Source organism: Alligator mississippiensis, chromosome 1, assembly GCF_030867095.1.
Source record: "Alligator mississippiensis isolate rAllMis1 chromosome 1, rAllMis1, whole genome shotgun sequence".
Lineage (NCBI taxonomy): Eukaryota > Metazoa > Chordata > Crocodylia > Alligatoridae > Alligator > Alligator mississippiensis.
In genome coordinates, this window is record NC_081824.1 from 16,544,377 (window position 1) to 16,562,222 (window position 17,846).

At 43.2% G+C, this 17,846-nt stretch overlaps 1 protein-coding gene and 1 long non-coding RNA gene across 4 annotated transcripts in view; one reads left to right on the plus strand and one right to left on the minus strand.

The window, feature by feature from the left end:
• The window catches only part of KLHL29 (kelch like family member 29), a 556,676-nt gene that overhangs the window by 328,943 nt on the left and 209,887 nt on the right, over window positions 1-17,846 (minus strand). For 2 of the 3 annotated variants that reach the window (XM_059729244.1, XM_059729249.1), the window contains one exon: window positions 9,642-9,947. In XM_059729244.1, the coding sequence (XP_059585227.1) occupies window positions 9,642-9,902 (261 nt within the window). In that variant the 5' untranslated portion in view covers window positions 9,903-9,947. Of the gene's footprint in view, window positions 1-9,641; window positions 9,948-12,356; window positions 12,479-17,846 lie in introns of all 3 variants that reach the window. The other variant, XM_059729242.1, reaches the window with a different exon arrangement.
• LOC109281641 (uncharacterized) overlaps window positions 2,467-17,846 on the plus strand; it is a 32,399-nt gene continuing 17,019 nt past the window's right edge. The window contains exons 1-2 of the long non-coding RNA XR_002088362.2: window positions 2,467-2,560; window positions 5,872-5,922. This is a non-coding gene — a long non-coding RNA (uncharacterized LOC109281641). The remainder of the gene's footprint in view (window positions 2,561-5,871; window positions 5,923-17,846) is intronic.

The window sequence follows — 17,846 nt, forward strand, 5'->3', positions numbered from 1 at the left end:
GATCTGGGAACCCTATTTACCTCCTTCTATTTTCCTATCCCTCTGGCAACAGAATCAAATACTACACACACACACACACACACACACACACACACACAATGTTATATTATATATATTCCTTAGTTTACTCCAGCTCAAATTGATATATCTATACATAGATAGATATGTATCTATACATAGATATATCAATTTGAGCTGGAGTAAACTAAGGCGTTCCAGTGACAACAACTAGTATTATGTTTCTATTGTTAATCATATCAATATCAAATTAATGTTACAAGAAAAAAAATGAAAAGAAAGAGAGACAGATATTGAAAATGTAAAGGATGGAAAAGAATCAAAGCACTCAGCTTGCGACGTGGCCGTTGTGCATCTTGAAAGGTTCCTGGATATTACTAATATTAATCAATTTCAGATGAGTAGATGCTTTCTGATGCAAGTGGCAACATCTGAAAACATCTGTCTTTTCTTTTCCAAATCTTTCACACTTATAATCTTGTCAGTACTTGGCTGTGCCAATTAGTCCTTTAAACACACAGCTTTTCATCATCAAAAGGAGCTGGGACTAGAGACTGGCCAGACCTCTTAGCTCTTTCAACACATGATGAACACATTGCAAGTCAGGAAAACCCCAAGCACAGACACTTTCTAACTATATGGACTTATTATGGTGCTGTTCTTTCCCAATTAAAGTCTCAAGTAAAATAATCCTGCATTTTAAGGAAAATTTAACCACACTTAAAAATGTTTTTTTGCTTTCTGTGATGGCAAGCTATTTCCAGAAAAGGAAATATCAATGCAGCAATACAGGGTAGCATAGCTTAAGTGTAGTCACAGTGGTGCCCTATGCTGGAGTGCAGGAAACATGGCAGTGTTCAGATCCACATTCAGTTAGACTTCCCCAGAGTCTGGATGTGTTAGCACTGTGTGTATCAATTTAGGTTCGTCACTAGAGCCATCTGCCACTCAGCAGGAAAATACCCACAGAAGGCGAGAAGTCTTTCTCCAATTGATTCCCCTTTGGATTGGCAAGAGGGTTCATCCCCTCAACCTGTGGATCTTGAGATGCTATTCACCTGCCTCTAGTTTCCTGTCCCTCTGGCAACACATCTGCTTCAATATAGTCTTGTTGGCTGCCAAGCAGCTGGGCACATTAGCTGCAGCTGTGTAGCAGAAGCCAGTATTGGCCTTAACCTTCAGGAGCTTTGGGGCAAGTTCCAATTTGCTGGGAGAGAAAAGACCATGATATGCAACAAGGACGCTCCCCAGTTCCTTCCCACTGTCACCTCTGTGCCCTGCTCAATCTGCAAAATAGGGATGTTCCTAGGAACGTCCCTCTCTGCCCTTACAAATGAAGGGCTGCTTCCATGTACACACAGGATCATTGCTCCAATTCCTAGATTTCGGTGTAACAGATTTTATAGACTGCTATCATCCTATTAGATAGACCTGCAGGTAGAACAATCTCCTGTACATACAAGAAAAAGGGTTTGTCCTCTCACAGATGAAGAAGTCTCAACAGTCCTTCACTTTAAACACAATTTCCTTGCAAGTCCATGCAATGATACACATTTCTCTAGAACAAACAACTGTACGTTTTGACACGTGGACTAAACTTGATGTGCAGTCATAGTCATCTGCCATCCAAGAAGAGCCAAACTTCTGCCAGAGCTATGCTTGGTTGGTCTATGTGTTTCCACTGCACCCAGATCAAAGAATTGTCAGCTAACTCAGGGAGGACACTGCTTTATCAGAAATGTCCACAACCTTGCCCCATGTCAATACCAGACCTCAGAAGAGCCCCCGGTAGCCTAGCGCAAAGGAGCCAAAACTGCAAGTCACATATATTTATTTCATCCCTGAGTGGTCTGACTGTTTGCTAGCAACTGCACGTTCTAATATTGATAATCCTTCTTTGTACGTGTCTCTTATGTTTTATATTATAAAGGGCATATACATCTCAGTTACTGTTGTAGAACAACTGATTGCTGTTTGTAATTAGTCAAGCGCAACATTGAAAGTCACTTGGAAAAACAATTAATGTTTATTTTCATTCTGCTTAATCAATAGTTTAAATATTTGTGGAAGCCGCGTGCCAGCTTAGTGAAATACTGCCTCACAAGTGCAAGGAAAAGAACCAATAATACTGAATTCTGTGATGTACTGTAAATCATCAGCAGATGACAGACAGGGGGTGGGGGCATTAAATTGTTTTGGATCTCAAATGGAATAAATGAGTAAACATTTTATTCTACTATTTTCAATTTAATTTCTTTTTACAATGTATTCCCCAGGCATGCTGATTTGTTTCTCCTTTAAAATAAGATTTTTTTCCTTCTTTGCTCATTCGTTTTATGTGACTTGGTTAAACTACTGTATAGAGAAAAAAAGAGAGAGAGAGAGCACGCTTATAAGAAAGAGAGAGGAGGGCAGGCAGGCAATTTTTCCTTTGCAGTTTCTGCTCTGTTTTTCCGGAGAAGTTAATGTTTTACATACTCCTTTTTCTCCTCTCCCACATCGTCATTGTGTTTCTGACCACACCGGGATCAAAGTGATACAGGTAAACAATATACAAACCTTAAAACTTATGGGAGCACTATGAACATAAGAGGCCAGGATATGATCTCAGTTATGCCATCTTACAACCATAGCAACTCCCCTGAAGATTATAGTTACCCTTTAGTTCTGCATGAGAAAATGACCCTTTTCTCTCTGTCCTTCCATATAATTGGGCTATCTATTTAAATGCACTTCTGTTTTGAAGCTACTTTTGATTACTTCTCTTGCTCCTAGTTTACAGCCTTCCTCCATTTCTTTATCTGTTATTTAGCTTAGGCTGTACCTGATTCTTGCCCACACCTGAAGAAAGCGACTCTCCCTTAATGGGACTGCCTCTGTTCCTTTAAGACAGAAAAGTCAGCCCTGTTGAGAGATCCCAGCTGCAGGGCATTTGTATAGGCAGAAAAAAGCTCCCAGAAGAGTAAGCAGGAGAGGTGAATGCAAGTGCTTGCTACAAGAAGGGGGCCAGGCTGCTGTGCTGGGAGCCAGAGCCAAAGGACTCCTCTTTGAGTGCCAGGAAAGGGCCGAAGGATTTTTATTTTGTTGGTGTGTTTCTTGCCTAAAGATGGTACTATTTGAGAAGCCTGGTTGAGGAGTCCTCAGGGAGAAAAGCCTGCATGCAAAAGCCAGAAGGCTAGCTAACCTGACTACCATACCTCCCAACTATAGAGTTGGGCCAGTAAGAGATACCACCAAGAAAAACCCTTGTTTCTGAGAAAATCTTATGAGAACTGGATATTTTTTTAATAAGTATTTTTATAGGTTTAACCTTGAAACTAACAAATCATTGCACATGTGGGGACTTAACAATCAATTTATGTTCTAGGTAAAGGGATTTTAAAATTAATGCGAGGAAAAAAAGAATCAGTGCCTGGCACTGCAAGGATACTGTTGATGTATCAATCTTTTCAGGCATTTAAAAATAATACCCAGATGATAAAAGTAAATGTTCTATGACCAAAAAATCTCTTGGTAATAAAATTTCAAATTACAGCCCATGACAACACTTCTAAATTGCAGCTGTAATGGAGAAGCTTTGATGGAGAAAATTGTACAAGTAACTTCTAAAGTAAATCAGAAAAGCAAGAAAGAAGAGAGGGGCTGTTGAGATGAATGGAAACCATGGCTGGAATGTCATGCAGCGTCCGTAAATGGATTCTAGGGTCTCGCTGCCAATATCTTAAGCAGTTGCTAAAGTTTTATAGTGATTTTCTTGCTAGCTTCTTTCAGCAAATAATCCTGTCAGAGAAAAAACTTAGCCCGGTCATCATGCATACTCGAGCTGAGAGCGTGCCAAATTGAACCTAAGCACTGTCCTTTAATGCTAGGAATTGCGTACCCCCTTTGTCCTGCCAAATACTACAGCAGTTAAAGTAGCCCGAGCAACAGAAGAGATGCCACAACAGAGAAGCCTCAACCTTATGGCACTTGGTTGATTAAAAGACCTTACAACACACTTGCTGTGGGACCTTGAGAACAATCCCCATCTCGGGGCGCAAGTTTATTTGATGGCATATGGGGATCATAATATTAAGCTACTTTATGGGGTATGGAGGCTTTGTAAAGTCTGCTGAGAGCCCAAGATCCAAAGCATTATTAGCATTTTATTTGGGAGGGAAAAACCCCACATTTTTCTTTTCAATAACCCAGACCAAACATATCGAAATTCTCAAAATACTGGGATATAAGCAACTGTGATTTGTGTAAATCGGCAGATTACTGGTGGATCTTGAGATTTTCACCACATATTTAGTACTAAAATATTGCCACATTTAAACCTTTTGCCTGTGAGAGAGCGCACCTAGAAACATAGGAGTTACCAGACTAAATCAGCCTCATCTCATCCTGTCTGCAATTGTGGCCAGAGTTAGACACTTCAGGGGTGAATGTAACAACTCCCAACTAGTTACAAATTAGTATAAATCTTGAAACAATGCCCTATATTTTCCCCAATATTCTTCTCATGTATATTATTCATTTTAATTCAGGATATTCTTGTTAAAATCTTGTTTTGTCAATCAAGTGAATAAATCAGATTAGATATTCTAATGGATCTGTTTGACCTTAAAATCTATGAACCCATAAAATCCCAGCCTCAAAGTCACTGAGTGGCAATGAGTTCCATAGTCAAATCATATTATGTGAAAAAGCTTTTCCTCCCCTACCCCCCATTTCGACTGTACAACCTCAGGATTCAGTTGATAAAAATCATTATGGATGGGAATATAATTAATGCCAGTCTATATGGTTTTATGGAAAACAGATCTTGTCAAACAAATCTGACATTTTGATTAAAAAATTAGTGCTATACAATATCAATAGAACATGTGTTAAATGGATTAAGAACTGTCTAATTAACAACTGCTTTTTGAAATCTGTCAGTGGGGAATCATCTTTCATGGGAGGTGTTTCTAGTGGGAGGGGGATTGCTATTAAGTTTGATATTATTCAACATGTCTATCAATGATCCAGAAGGATCTATAAATAGAAAAATCACTGATAAAATTAGAGGATGGCAAAAACAGGGACAAAGGTGGTCATACAAGGCAATTTGGACAACTTGGTAATCAGTCTTAATACAGGCAGAAAACTGTTATATATATGGTATATAGGAACCAGGAAGCCAGACCACTACCCTTGGAAGAGAATTGGGGGGTGGACCCCTAGGAGTGACTGAGAAGGTCTTATGGGCTGTAGAGGACAAGAAGCTTAGTATGTGCCTACAGTGTGATCCAGTGGCAAAACAGACTAAAGCAACCTTTGGCTGTATAAACCAGGGACTTGAAAGTAGGAGAAGAGAAGCGACATAACCTCCATATATATTAACTGGTGACTGACCCTGGCATTCTGAATAGTATTTTAGGATCCACATTTTAACAGGAGGTTGAAAAATTGAAAAGGGTGCAAGTAAAAACACAGAAAAATAAGTAGGGCATGGAGAAAATGCTTCGCAGAGAGACTTAAAGAGCTCAAGGGCTTTTTATAATCTAGCAAGAGAATGTTATGATGGGAACCAACAGTTTGGTTTAAAACAGGCAAAATTAACTGAAAGACAAGCACATATTTCTAACAGTGAGAGTAAATTAACCACTGCAGCAAACAACCAAAGGAAGGCAGACTCTCCATTTCTTGATGCCCTCAAATCCATTTCGGAAAAGACATTACAGTCAAGCTTAGTACTGGGATCCGTACAGGGGGAAATGGATGAAATGTAATGGTCTTCATACAAGAGGTCACATTTGATGTTCTAATGAGCCCTTTTTGCCCTAAACTGAGAAGGACATTGATTATACTGTTGTTTTGTTGTCACAGAAAGAAAACAGAAATTCCCAGTCTTCTTTGGGGGCCCCTCGACACATGCAGGTAAAGGTGCAATGGGATCCACATAATTGAGCTTCTCATCATGCCACACGTGCGTGGCAGGAGGTGAGACTGTGCGATTATGCATTAGATCCCACTATGCCTTATGGCCAGTGTAGGGGGAGCTTGAGATCATGATCCTGGACTTCCCCTGCAGCTGACAGGGCTTGACGGGTCTTGCGCAGTGGCAGCGGGGAGACGCTGCCACCACGGAGAGCCTCACGAAGAGTGGAGCTTGCAGCGGGGACAATGTGGGGGAACGCTGCTGCTGCTATGAACCCCACTCTCCCAGGGCTCTCGGTGGTGGCAGCTTTCATCCTGCTGCCCCCGCTGTGAACCCCACAGCTGAGATGGCTCATGGGGGGACAGCGTTCTCCCTGCTGCAAGCCCCGCCGCTCACAGCACTGCCACCAGTGCGAGCCTTGTCAGCCGCAGGGCTGATAGCGGATGGCATGTCTCTGTGGCTGGCAGCCCCTCGATTGATGGCGCTCCCAGCCACAGGGGAGCAGCTGGCCACACGTTCAATTAACGGCATGATTAGAACAAGCTACAAAGTTATTACACATTTTTTGTGGAACGACTTTGTAACTTATTGCTTGTTTTATCACACCATTAATTGGTTGAACATGTAGCTGAATGACAACTTCAAGCGCGATTGATTACCTGGTTAATCCCTTTTGAAGCATAATATGTAGACGGAGCATAAAACACAGCATATAATGTTTACTGTCTTGTCTTCTCATCCTATGGGGTACTCCCATGCCTTCTAAGAGGAAACTCCACCCTGATTGCAATGCAAGGACAGGTTCATGCCATGGGAGGTTGACTAATAAACTAACTATTACTCTCATGAACAATTAAGGATTTTTTTTTCAAATCTAGGATTGAGCTCACGTAAAGCTGGAACTTGGGGTGGTGCCCCTGAAGAGGCAATAAGCAAGGTTCCCTCCCTCCCTGTGTAGGGAAAAGGAAAAGTGGCTAGACTAATCACTGTTCCTGACTTAATCAGAGCAGATAATCTCACTACCTTGTTAGAAGCTCATTAAAGGGAAAAAGGAGAGATAGAAAGTGTCAGATCCTATTTCACCTACTGGGTGTCTAAGTGGTATTTTGCCATCTAAGCCTGAGCCTACACGACTGTGCTGCAGTAGCTGAAAAAAGCCTTGACATATTTGTTTTGATAACACACCATCCCCGCTTTAAGACTGTGTGCATCTTAAGTCACAGCAAGCAGCAAAGAGGAAACAGGCAGATCCTCATCCTTTACATCAGTGGCCCTTTGGGGACTCAAGCGGAGTGGAATAGGATTGCGCTTTGATTGTGCCTAGTCCATCTGGACCATCTAAGTACTATGTAAATTTTAGATCCTATTTTCACCTGTGCAATTAAACTTGTCCTTTGTCATACTCTCAGAAGGGCTCCTCTACAGCCACTTGCACTCTGTTGAAATCCTATTCTCCCTGAAAAACTTTGTAAGTTCATATAGGTCCCCAAACGTTAGTCATCAGACACAACCACTAGTGATTGCCTTGATGGAGAAGGAGGACAATTTATAAATCTGTGGAAATGGCATCTAGTTACTTAGTACTACTTATGCATTTGCCTTTACATGGCAAAGTGGCACTTAGATGCTTAAAGGTGGAATAGGATTTGGGCCTGTGCTGCCTAATAAGTGAGATGGGATCTAGCCCAAAATGCCTACACAAAAATGCTGCAGGAGCTAGTAGGTGGGGACATCTTAGGAGAACTTAATATTTTCTTGTTTTTATTTCTTCTGGTTTGTGCTTTTCTATTCAAATAGATTTAAGTTTTTATGGCTAATCATTATCTGGAGTTCAAAGGTAGACTCCTTGTTCAAGGAAAACTGTTAATTGCCTGATGAAGCACAGTGTAAACTACATCTGTGTAGACCTACATACGGCATGTGCATGTGTGTGCGTGCGCGCGCCTGTGACCATCTGTAGGAAAAAAAGAGCGTGAGCATGTGTTTCTTCCTTGTTGAAAGTCTCATGTAGTTTGCTAGGAGCTCCCTAGAGAGCATCTTTTTAGTCAGTTGCTTACACTCCTATTCCACTTTTGCCATCAGGTTTTTTTCCCCTTCAGTCCCTATGATTATAGATTTTACAACTGTTCAGCAGAGGAGGGAGCGGGGCCCTAGTATTTTGCATAAATAAACCTGACAGTAGTTCTCATAGGTGGTTAGCAGCTTTCCTGATAAAAAAAAATCCCTGCACTTTCTCTTGTGTATTCCCAAAGTTACCAGTAATTCCTTATTAGTAAAACTCATCCAGAAAATTGCCTAATAAAATCATTTAGAAACTACCTCACATTTAGCATACAGACACAAAGCACTTAAGTTGGTGATTTCTAACCAAGGAGCACACACTTCACTGACATGGTTCAGCCTCCAACGAACTGTTAAACATCTGGAACAAAGATTGATCAAGCACAGCCAACAGCTGGACTTTAAACAGTATACCCAGGAGCAGAGGTCATGATAAATGAAACCACTGTGCTGGCTTAAAAACTTACTTTATAATCTTCTCCAGGCAAAGCATGACTAAAATGCATCTATTTTGGGTGACATCTGGAGAAATGCCAAATTCACTGTGATCAGGAACTGATTGGCTCAAATGAAAATAATTTGAAAAGGCCATAGACCATTTAAAAAACTGTTCACACTTTAAACTTTGGCCTAATGCTTCCTTCTACAGCACTGACCTTGTTTTCCTACCGTGTAAAAAAAAAAAAAAAAAATCAATATTGTACAGTACTGCAGTAAAATTTCAGCTTGCTCTTGGCTTACTTTAAATAACTTTATTGTCTCCGTTCCCCTTGTCTGTGTTTGTTTTATTTGGCAGTTGCAGTTATTAAAATGAAACTAAGTTGAAAGAAAATTTAAACATCATAAAAAGAAAACCAGGAATGCTTCTGGCTCACTTTGCTGAAGCCATGGTCACCTTTACAATTTGCCAGAGCTTTCTACTCCCCAGCTTTCATAGCCAGTTTCATACACATGAAAGCAAAAAAACCCCAACTTTCCACTGAACTAAAAAATTCCTGCTTTGCAGAGCTAAAAGAAGAGCTTATATAAATAAATCAAAAAATAAAATAAATGAATAAAAAACTGGTACCACACCTATTCAGGCATACACAATACTCATACACAGTTAAAACGATAAGCGCACGAGTGATTTTCTTTCGTCTTTAACATTTGCTTGCTTCTCTTGGTACACTATAAATGGCATTCAGGAAAAGACCTCTGCAAGAGTTGTCCACATGGGCCAGCTAAAAAAAGTTACACGCTTTGCTGTTTCTCTCTTTTGAGATGTAAAAGTATATTACCTATTGCAAACTGCCACTCTGCCTAGAAAACCCTGAAATCTGTGGACAAATTACAACAGCCCCAACGCAAAACTAAGAACAACGTGCTACAAGAAAGAAACAGAAAGGAAGCAACTTGTACCACGTTACAGGGAACCGATTATTCTCTCCATCCACTCATGGTTCTCTCACAAGTGGAGGAACCACCAAACCATGAAGGAGACCTGGCTACACAGGCTGCATATATGACAGCCAACATGGAAGGAATATGGCAAATTATCATTAGATTTTTTATTCTCAGAGTGTCCCGTGAATGTGAGGTCTTGGAGGAGGGGGTGGTGCTACCCCGTCTTGAGTTTCCTGTAACATGATGTTACTGAAAATATGTAAATTCTTACTTTGGTATTTGCAGCGGCAGATGAGTTGGCCACAAGACTTGTTATCACATCGCTGTTCACTGTGGTGCAAGCAACCGTAGTTGGCGTAGGTAGCCGAGTGGGGACAATTGGCAAAGGCAAAAGCCCTGGTCTGTTGTTGCTATTGCTGTTCACTGTACTGTTGCAATTACTGCTGTTCACATGATTCCCATTGGAGCTCCATTCTCGGCGATCCCACCCAGTGCGATAATCTCTTTCAAACCGGCTGTGGTGCCGTGACATCTCGGTTGAGTGCAGAAGCTTCTCAAAGGGAACTCGAGAGCTTGCCTAAAATATTAAAGATAAAGAGGTGTTACAAATGATGCCCCAAAACAATAATCTACCTTAATAAGCATTAAGGCCAGTCTCAGTGTTGCTTGTTCCACACTATGAAAGAAAGTATTTCACTCCTTTGTCAAGCCAAAAATCCAGAGGGGAAATGGTGTTCGTGGCAATTTTAATTAAGACTTCAAATGAGTGAAAGGACAACAACTCAAAATGTGTCTGGAGACAAGGGCCCCTCACTTTCTAAGGAACCTCATCCCCCAAGCAATATAGCAGGGTATGAAGCAACAACACATAAATAATGAAAGGCCAAAGCAAAAGCAATTACTACTCAAATTCTCTGATGGTAGAGCAATGTTTCCAACAGCTTCCTAATAGGACAGTCTTCAAAATCAGCCCACAAATAAACTTTTGGAATCTTTTTTGCACCACCTCCAATGTTTCAAACGTTCTTTTAAAACATGGATCCCACGAATAGACGCCAAATTCAAATGCTAGACTTAGATTTATTACTTTGACTTGTCTGCATTAGCTGTTTTACTGTACCCAACTTATCAAGTTATAAAAATGGCTGTGCAGGACTACACCACCCTCCTCATTACTTACAACTGGCCAATCTGTGTCAGACACAGATTGCATCAACCATGAGCAAACACTCAGAAACTCCTAGTTTCTAATCCTAGTTATGACAATTGCATGCTGCGGGTGTGTCTACATGAGACATTTACTGAGAAGCTGATTAATTAGCTCCGCAGTAAAGTCTCAGTGTCTACATATGGGGCCCTATTAGGCTGCAGTAAACTAATGAATGCTGCCATAAGATTGTGCTTGTAATCATATTCAGTGCACAGCAATGCACGTGTAGATGCTGATGCGGCTAGCTAGGGCACGAGGGTGCTTCAATGCTGCCTGCCTGCTAGCCCTACACTGGAGCATCCTCATGCCCCAGCCAGCCCCTGTACAGAAAAATGAACGGGATCAAAGCAGCCCCAGACAGGCTGGCCCCAGGGTTCCCTGCTAGCCAGGGCTGCTCTGACCCAGCTCACTGTGCTGTAGTCCTGGGTGCACAAGTAAATGTGGTGCTCAGGAACAATAAATGATGAGACAAACTGTACCAGAGTTTATGTAATCACATTAATAGCATGTGTAGACATGCTCTGCATGGCCCTAAACAAGTTATTTAATCCTCTTGGCCTTCACTTCCTTATCTGTAAAATGGGGAGAATAATCTTTTCCTTTGAATGCAGTTGGCTAACGTTTGTACAGCACTGGGAAATGAAGACCAATAAATATAAATGCTAAATACATTTACTTGCATGAATAAATCATGGACATCTGGTTCATTGCAGAAACTCATCTACTTGACTTGCATCACAAAATCCAAGTTATTATTTCTAATAATAAAAGTAAAATGATGTCAAACCCATTTGTATTTAAGAATTCATAAAACTAAAAAGGTAGAGGTGCACTGATACATCGGTCCATATTGTATTGGCACTGATAAAAGGAAAATTGACATTATTGGCAATTGGCTTTTTTTGGTCGATGTGGCCAATAATGTCACCGATAAATGCTGCGTGCATGTGCACAGCCACAGCAGGAACACGGCCAGCCTAGCAGCTTGGAAAGCAGCATCTGGCTGCTAAGTTGGTTGAAGGGATGGGGCGTGAGGAGGGAAGGATTGGGTGGGGGGGCAGATCAAGGCCCCTGTGGCTCTGTGGAGAAAGTTGGGCTGGGACTGGGGCAGGTGCTGGCCAGGTGGGGCAGGGCGACGCACAGGATGGAACTGTGAGTGGCTCGTCCAGGGGACGTGGGAGGGGGTGGCTCTGCTGCTGCGTGCACCCTGGGGAGGCATGGGGATGTGTGCCTTCCAGATCTGTGCACGGGGCAAGGGCAGGCTGTGACTGCGGGCTGGAGCTGGGGGTGGAGCCGGGCTCCTCCCAGCATGGAGACTAGGCTGTGCTGAGGGTGGGTGACAGCAGCACTGGGAGTGGGGTTCTGGGGGAGGGGGAGCTATGGCCACCCGAAAATTCTCCATAGCCCCCCCCGGTGGTTCCCCCTCCCAGTGCCACCAAGGCCTGCCCCAAGCACAGCCCTGGCCCAACCCCGTTGCTGAGAAGAGCCTGGTGCTGCCCCTGGCTCTAGCCTGCAGTGGCAATCCACCCTTGCCTCATGCACTGATCCAAGGAGCACGTGCCCCTTGGGTCTCCCCAGGAGTACATGCAGCGCCAGGAGCTGCCCCCCCACCACAAGCCCAGCAGATGAGCCGCTTGCGGCTCTGTCCAGCACCCTGCCCTGCCCAGGCAGCACTTGCCCCTGTCTCAGATCCACTCCTTCCTTCCCGGTGGGGGCCTCAATCTGCCCCCCCCCTCCACACCCCTTCTCTCCCCCGCTTCCTCTGAACAGACTTACCAGACGGATGCTGCTCTCCAAGCTGCCGGGCTGCATATTGGCAATCGGATCAGTATCGGCCAATATGGCTTGTTAATGATCAGCCATCAGTATCGGCCCAAAAAATCTTTATCGGTGCACTCCTAAAAAAAGGACAAGTAAAATATTCTAACTTATATCTGAGGAAATACTAGGATGGAAGAAAGTTTGCCCAGAGCAGCATATGATTCAATAATCCCCATTCAAGTCTGTTTAAATAGTTTTTTCTTATATTTGGGAGGTGGTAGAGGAAGAAAGGAAAAAGGATGCTCTCAAGGAAAATGAACCATTAGAAATTCATGATATTGTATTTTGTTAACACGGAATTTCATGGCCCTTCTGACATTCAAGTTGCAAAGACTGCTCGGGTAGTTCAGTTGGGGAGAATCCTGCCTTAAGCAGGTGGCTGGAGTGGAAGATCTCATGAGGTCCCTTTTAGCGCAGATGCCCTTTGTTTCTATTCCTATGCCATCTTTAATTATGGCAAAAACAGAGGCAAATTTGTATGTGAAAGATGCTAAAGTAAAAACAGAATAAATTTGGCGCAATAGAAAATTAAAAATGCATACAAAGTTTTTCTGTGAAAAACAGCAGTTTAACACCAAAAATAGAGCTGTAAGAGTTAAACACTTTAAAGGACGGTTATAGCAACTTTTAGTTCATGTTTTAAAAAGATGTAGCATAAAATGCTTTATAAATTGTAGTTAGTTGGGGGACTATAATCTCAAATCTACAATTTTAAAAATGTACTCTATTAGACTGTCTCTAGAAAATTCTGTCTGTATATGATTTTGTTCCCAACTCTCCACCTCCTGAATGTGTATAGGGGATATCTTGTGGGCTTTTTAGAAGGTGGTTGGAAATGTGTCCTCTTCTATTTGAGCTAATGGAGAATCTCTATGAATTTTAATAATGCATCTTCTGTGGACCAGCTAACTAGACGGAATCACCCCTCCAGCCCAACACACATGAGCATACCTGACGTTTCATTCAGTAGACAGCTGTGATGTACATGTACATAAGGCAATACCTAGCAGTTAATTCATGATCCAAGCCACCATGCCCCCAGCAGTTCCAGTATCAGATGATGACAGGCAATTATGCCAGTAACTAGCAAAGGAAAGGCCTGCAAACCAGGCCATGCATTAACAAGTTTAGTTAAAACCCACTACCCAGTATAGGAGCAAATTCATTGCCTTCCCTAGTTGCCATTCTTCAGAACATTCTGAGACACTTCCAGTAAGAAATAAAGGCAAATACTGAACATCATACCCTCTCTACATATGCCATTTTTATACTGCCAGTTTGGAGATGTCACTTTTGGCCAAGAACAGGGATGTTTGGCAGCAACATGATGTGTTAAAAAAAAAAAGAAGGCTATGGTGGTGATAATCTAATAAATGAGAATGTGATCACTAGCCCTTGCTATTAATTTTTAAAATTAGAAACAGTATAAAATGTCCTTATAAACAGATGCTGCAGCGGGGTGGGGGTGAAGCGGAGGGTAAGGAAATGGCTCATGAGCAGGCTAGCTAATTTAAAAATGAATGTATAGATCCATAGCTTACAGACATTCCCTCCCTTATTTATTTTTGTCAAGGGCCAGAGTGACAATAGTGTGCTGGCATACATATGCTCATCTGACAAGCTTGTCCAACTGAAACTGGATAATGAATGAAGCAAAATCATGGTATCTCTCTGCATGATATTTGACACAGAGCTGTGTAAAATGTCTGGAGAAACTGCATAAATACAGGACCACAAAATAAACTAGCATAGGATCAGGAGTGACAGCCATCACTGCAGTTGTGAGCTTATATGCATTCTGATCCTAACTCAGTTTTCGGTGGCTCCAAAAAAGTTCATTTTTCAGGCGAAAATTGTCCCAGCACTGACTTTTCCAAAGGAAATCTGTATGAAAATATAAGCAAAAATAAAGCTTTCAGACTTTCTGGAGTTAAGTGTGTGTGGGGAGGGGCAGGAAGGAATCTAAAGGACCCCCTCTTCCCACGGCACATGCTGTGATTTTTATATATATAAGAAAAGCAAAGTTAGCACCAAAAGATATGTCTGTGCATGTGTGCACAGGCTCCTTCTACCTTAGGTCCTGATATGGCCCCCCATTAGTGCAGCATCTGAGCATCCTGCAACCTTGGAAATTATTTATCCTCACAACACCTCAGTGAAGGACAGAAGTGCCACTACTCCTGTTTTACGGATGGGAAACCGCTGATATATCTGCACTGCAGTTACAGCCCTCAGCTCAGCATGGGTTAACTACCTGAGTATCTACCTGGCTTCTCAGGCAGGTTTTGCAGCCTGAGCTGAGCTCGCACCACTGCAACTAGACTGCTACTGATACCTAGGGTAGCTCAAGTATGTCTACCCGACACTGAGGTCACAGCTGTGACTTCAGCATAGATACCTTGAGAGAGGTTGAGCACACAGGAGTGACTTAATCAAGGGCATAGAAGAAATCTGTGGGAGGAGAATCACGTTGCCCAGCTACAATGGCCAGCTCAGTTTTGTAGTACACAGCGCAGTGAAGAGGCATGGTCAACAAGACAGCCCCTGTACACCTTTCTCCTTGCACAATGCTATCACTCCAGTAGCTGACAATCTTTAATCTTAACTAGAAAGGGGAAATCCTGTTCCTTTTTGGAAGGAATCAAAGGATTTTTTGTGCAACCAAAAGGAACACAAATGCTTTTAGAAAAAAAAAATATCAGAAAAATCTACAGCTGTTATTGGATGAACTTACAAAGTCAAAGGAAGAAAGGAGATCAAGTTGGGACTGGGGGGGCAGGGAGTCAGCTGTGGAAAGCGTTATAACATAAGAATAGAGATCTAGGGACCACGGGAGACTAAATATACTGTGACAGACTAAAGCCTGATTGACTTATATGGTGAAACAATCAATGCATGTTTGTACCAAAGAAAAGGCAGTTCCCAAACAATGTATCGTTCGCTGCCCATGCTGTGCAAAAATCACATAGAACATTTAAGCTAAATGCAGACATTCGGGGAGGGGTGGGGAGGGGGTTAGATTATATTAAAAATATTAAAAATGGCCATCCGATCTAAGGTAATTCGAGATGGGGAGGTTAGTGGGAGGGCTGTGGGGCACAGGGGGCAAACAGGATCTGCAGGTGGATGGGGGGATGGGAGGGCAGGTGGCAACTTTGGGATGGATGAGGGGGCAGGCATGATCTGTGGGAGGGATGGGGGGACTTGGAAGGGTTGGAGGGGAAAGTGGCAACCGCAGGAGGGAGAGGGGAGCAGGTGGGATCTGCGGGGTTATGCGGGAGGGGCAGGTGGCATCTGTGGGGGGGATCAGGTCTGCGTGGGGTTGCTGGGGTCCAGGAGGGTTTGGTGGGATCAGGGAGGCTCATGGGGTCCATGGGAGGTTTGGCGGGACCAAAGGCTATTTTTAACTCCCCCCAGAGAATCTACCCCCATCCCCCCCACCGCTTCCCCCACCAATACTCATTTGCTTCGCTCCCAGCAGTGGTGAACATGTCTAAAACTGGTGGCACCAAGGACTAAAATAGCCTGGTGATTGGGGTGGGGGAGGGAGGGGGGAGGTCACAAAAGCACAAACCTAGCGCTAGGGCTGGCTGATGGGCTTTCCCAGTCCTGGGGCTGCACAGGTAACTGTACAGAAGTTCAATTCACCGCTCTAACCTAGTTCAATTAAGTTTGAGTGTACATTGATCCAGGTCTATCTTAGACCGGGTTCAGCCATTTTTAGACCGGTCTGTTTGCATGGAACTTCTTTACTGTTACGGGTTTAGACTGATTTCCAATCACTGAGACTGGGCATAATTGTAAGGTCTGCACTGGAGAAACTAAATTAGATCAAATGGTCATTTTGAACCCGTTCTAACCTCTTCCTAACCCCGCTAAATGCCTGCACTTAGCCTTAGGACCAGTGCAATTTCAGAAAACAGGCAGAAAGCTACTGACCTCAAACTGGTCCCATCAGCCCTGATGCACTGTCAATAAAAGGGAGGGATGATTTGATATTTGCAGGAAGAATGTACCTACAACACAAATCAGGCAAAGATCTTAAATAGGAGTAACAAAAAATATGATTTATGAAGAAAAGTAAAAATGCTACGGCAGCTTCTCATTAGTGTAAATATCCCTGCCTGCAAGCAAAGTTTTAGGATTCTCTCTCAAAACAATACGTTTTCCATAATAGACGTGAGGAGACAACGAATTTGTGTAGAATGTATTTAATTTTGGGACTGAACTGAATGATGTCCGTACCTGTGTGCACAGGCAAATCCCATAGATTAATAGGAACTAATAAAAACTCTTCCAATTCTGAAATGAGTATATTACACTGATTTTAAGGATAAGACTTAAAGACAAAGGATAACATTTTCTAAAGCACCTAAATGACTTAAAGCCTAAATTCTATTTTGAAAAGTACCTAACTCAAGCAATTTTGAAACAAAATGTCCCTTTATCCTTCTTTAAGAATACTTCCTGCTGGTGCTCATTACACACCATAATCTTACACTGATACTGTCTGATTCCATGACTAAGTGCGCACAAATGTAGACACAAGACCAGCATCCAAAGTGTTTGGACTTGCATTGCACTGCACAGTCTTTTAAGGGTTCAAGGATGTCATGACCCAAAGGTCTGATTTTTTTGTGTGTGCTTCGGCACTAAGAATTATCCCCGCGGGTATACCGCTTCGTTGCACGGAGGAGTTCTGCTGCGCAGAGAACCCGCGTGCAGGGAAGTGTTCCCGCCACTTTGCAGCGATCTTTGCAGGGTGCATTTCCTTTGCAGCACAGAAATGCACAGTGCAAAGGTTTCCCGCTCGTCGTATGCAAATTCGTACCCCGCAATTGGCTAGTTCTAAATTATTCACACGTGGCGGCTAGCGATTGGCCTGCTAGCCGTATAAGAGGCTTGAGCAGTTTCCGCCCAAGCCGAAGAGGACTCCGCATCCATCTCGTGGGGGCTCTGGGTGTGTGCGGCAGGGTAATAGAAACCCTGTGTGTCGCTCAGAGGGGTTTGGCGGCCTGATCCACCGCCCACCTCTTCCCGTCTTCGAACGGAGCCTACTATAAGACGTAACGACGAGTTTTATGCGCGCTTGTCCTGGACATCTGGAGTTTGTCTGCGTGGAGCCTAGCAACCTCCACGTGATTGTTCGTGTTCTGTCTGCGTGGAGCCTTGCAAACTCCATGTGTGTTCGTGTTTTTTGTTGTAACCGCAACTCAAGCAAGTTCTCAGCCTACACCACGACCATCTTGGTGTAAGTAAAATAATCTTAAAATCAACCGTTACGTGTCTGTGCCTAATTCTAGCTCGGCGCCCGCCCTCTCCAATCTGGCCTGCCCGGGCTGCTGGCCACAACCCGCATGCAGAGCGACGAAAGCGACCCGGGGTCAGACCCGGCGCGCACATGGCGACGAGGATGGGATCAGAGTCACCGCGACCCATGATGGG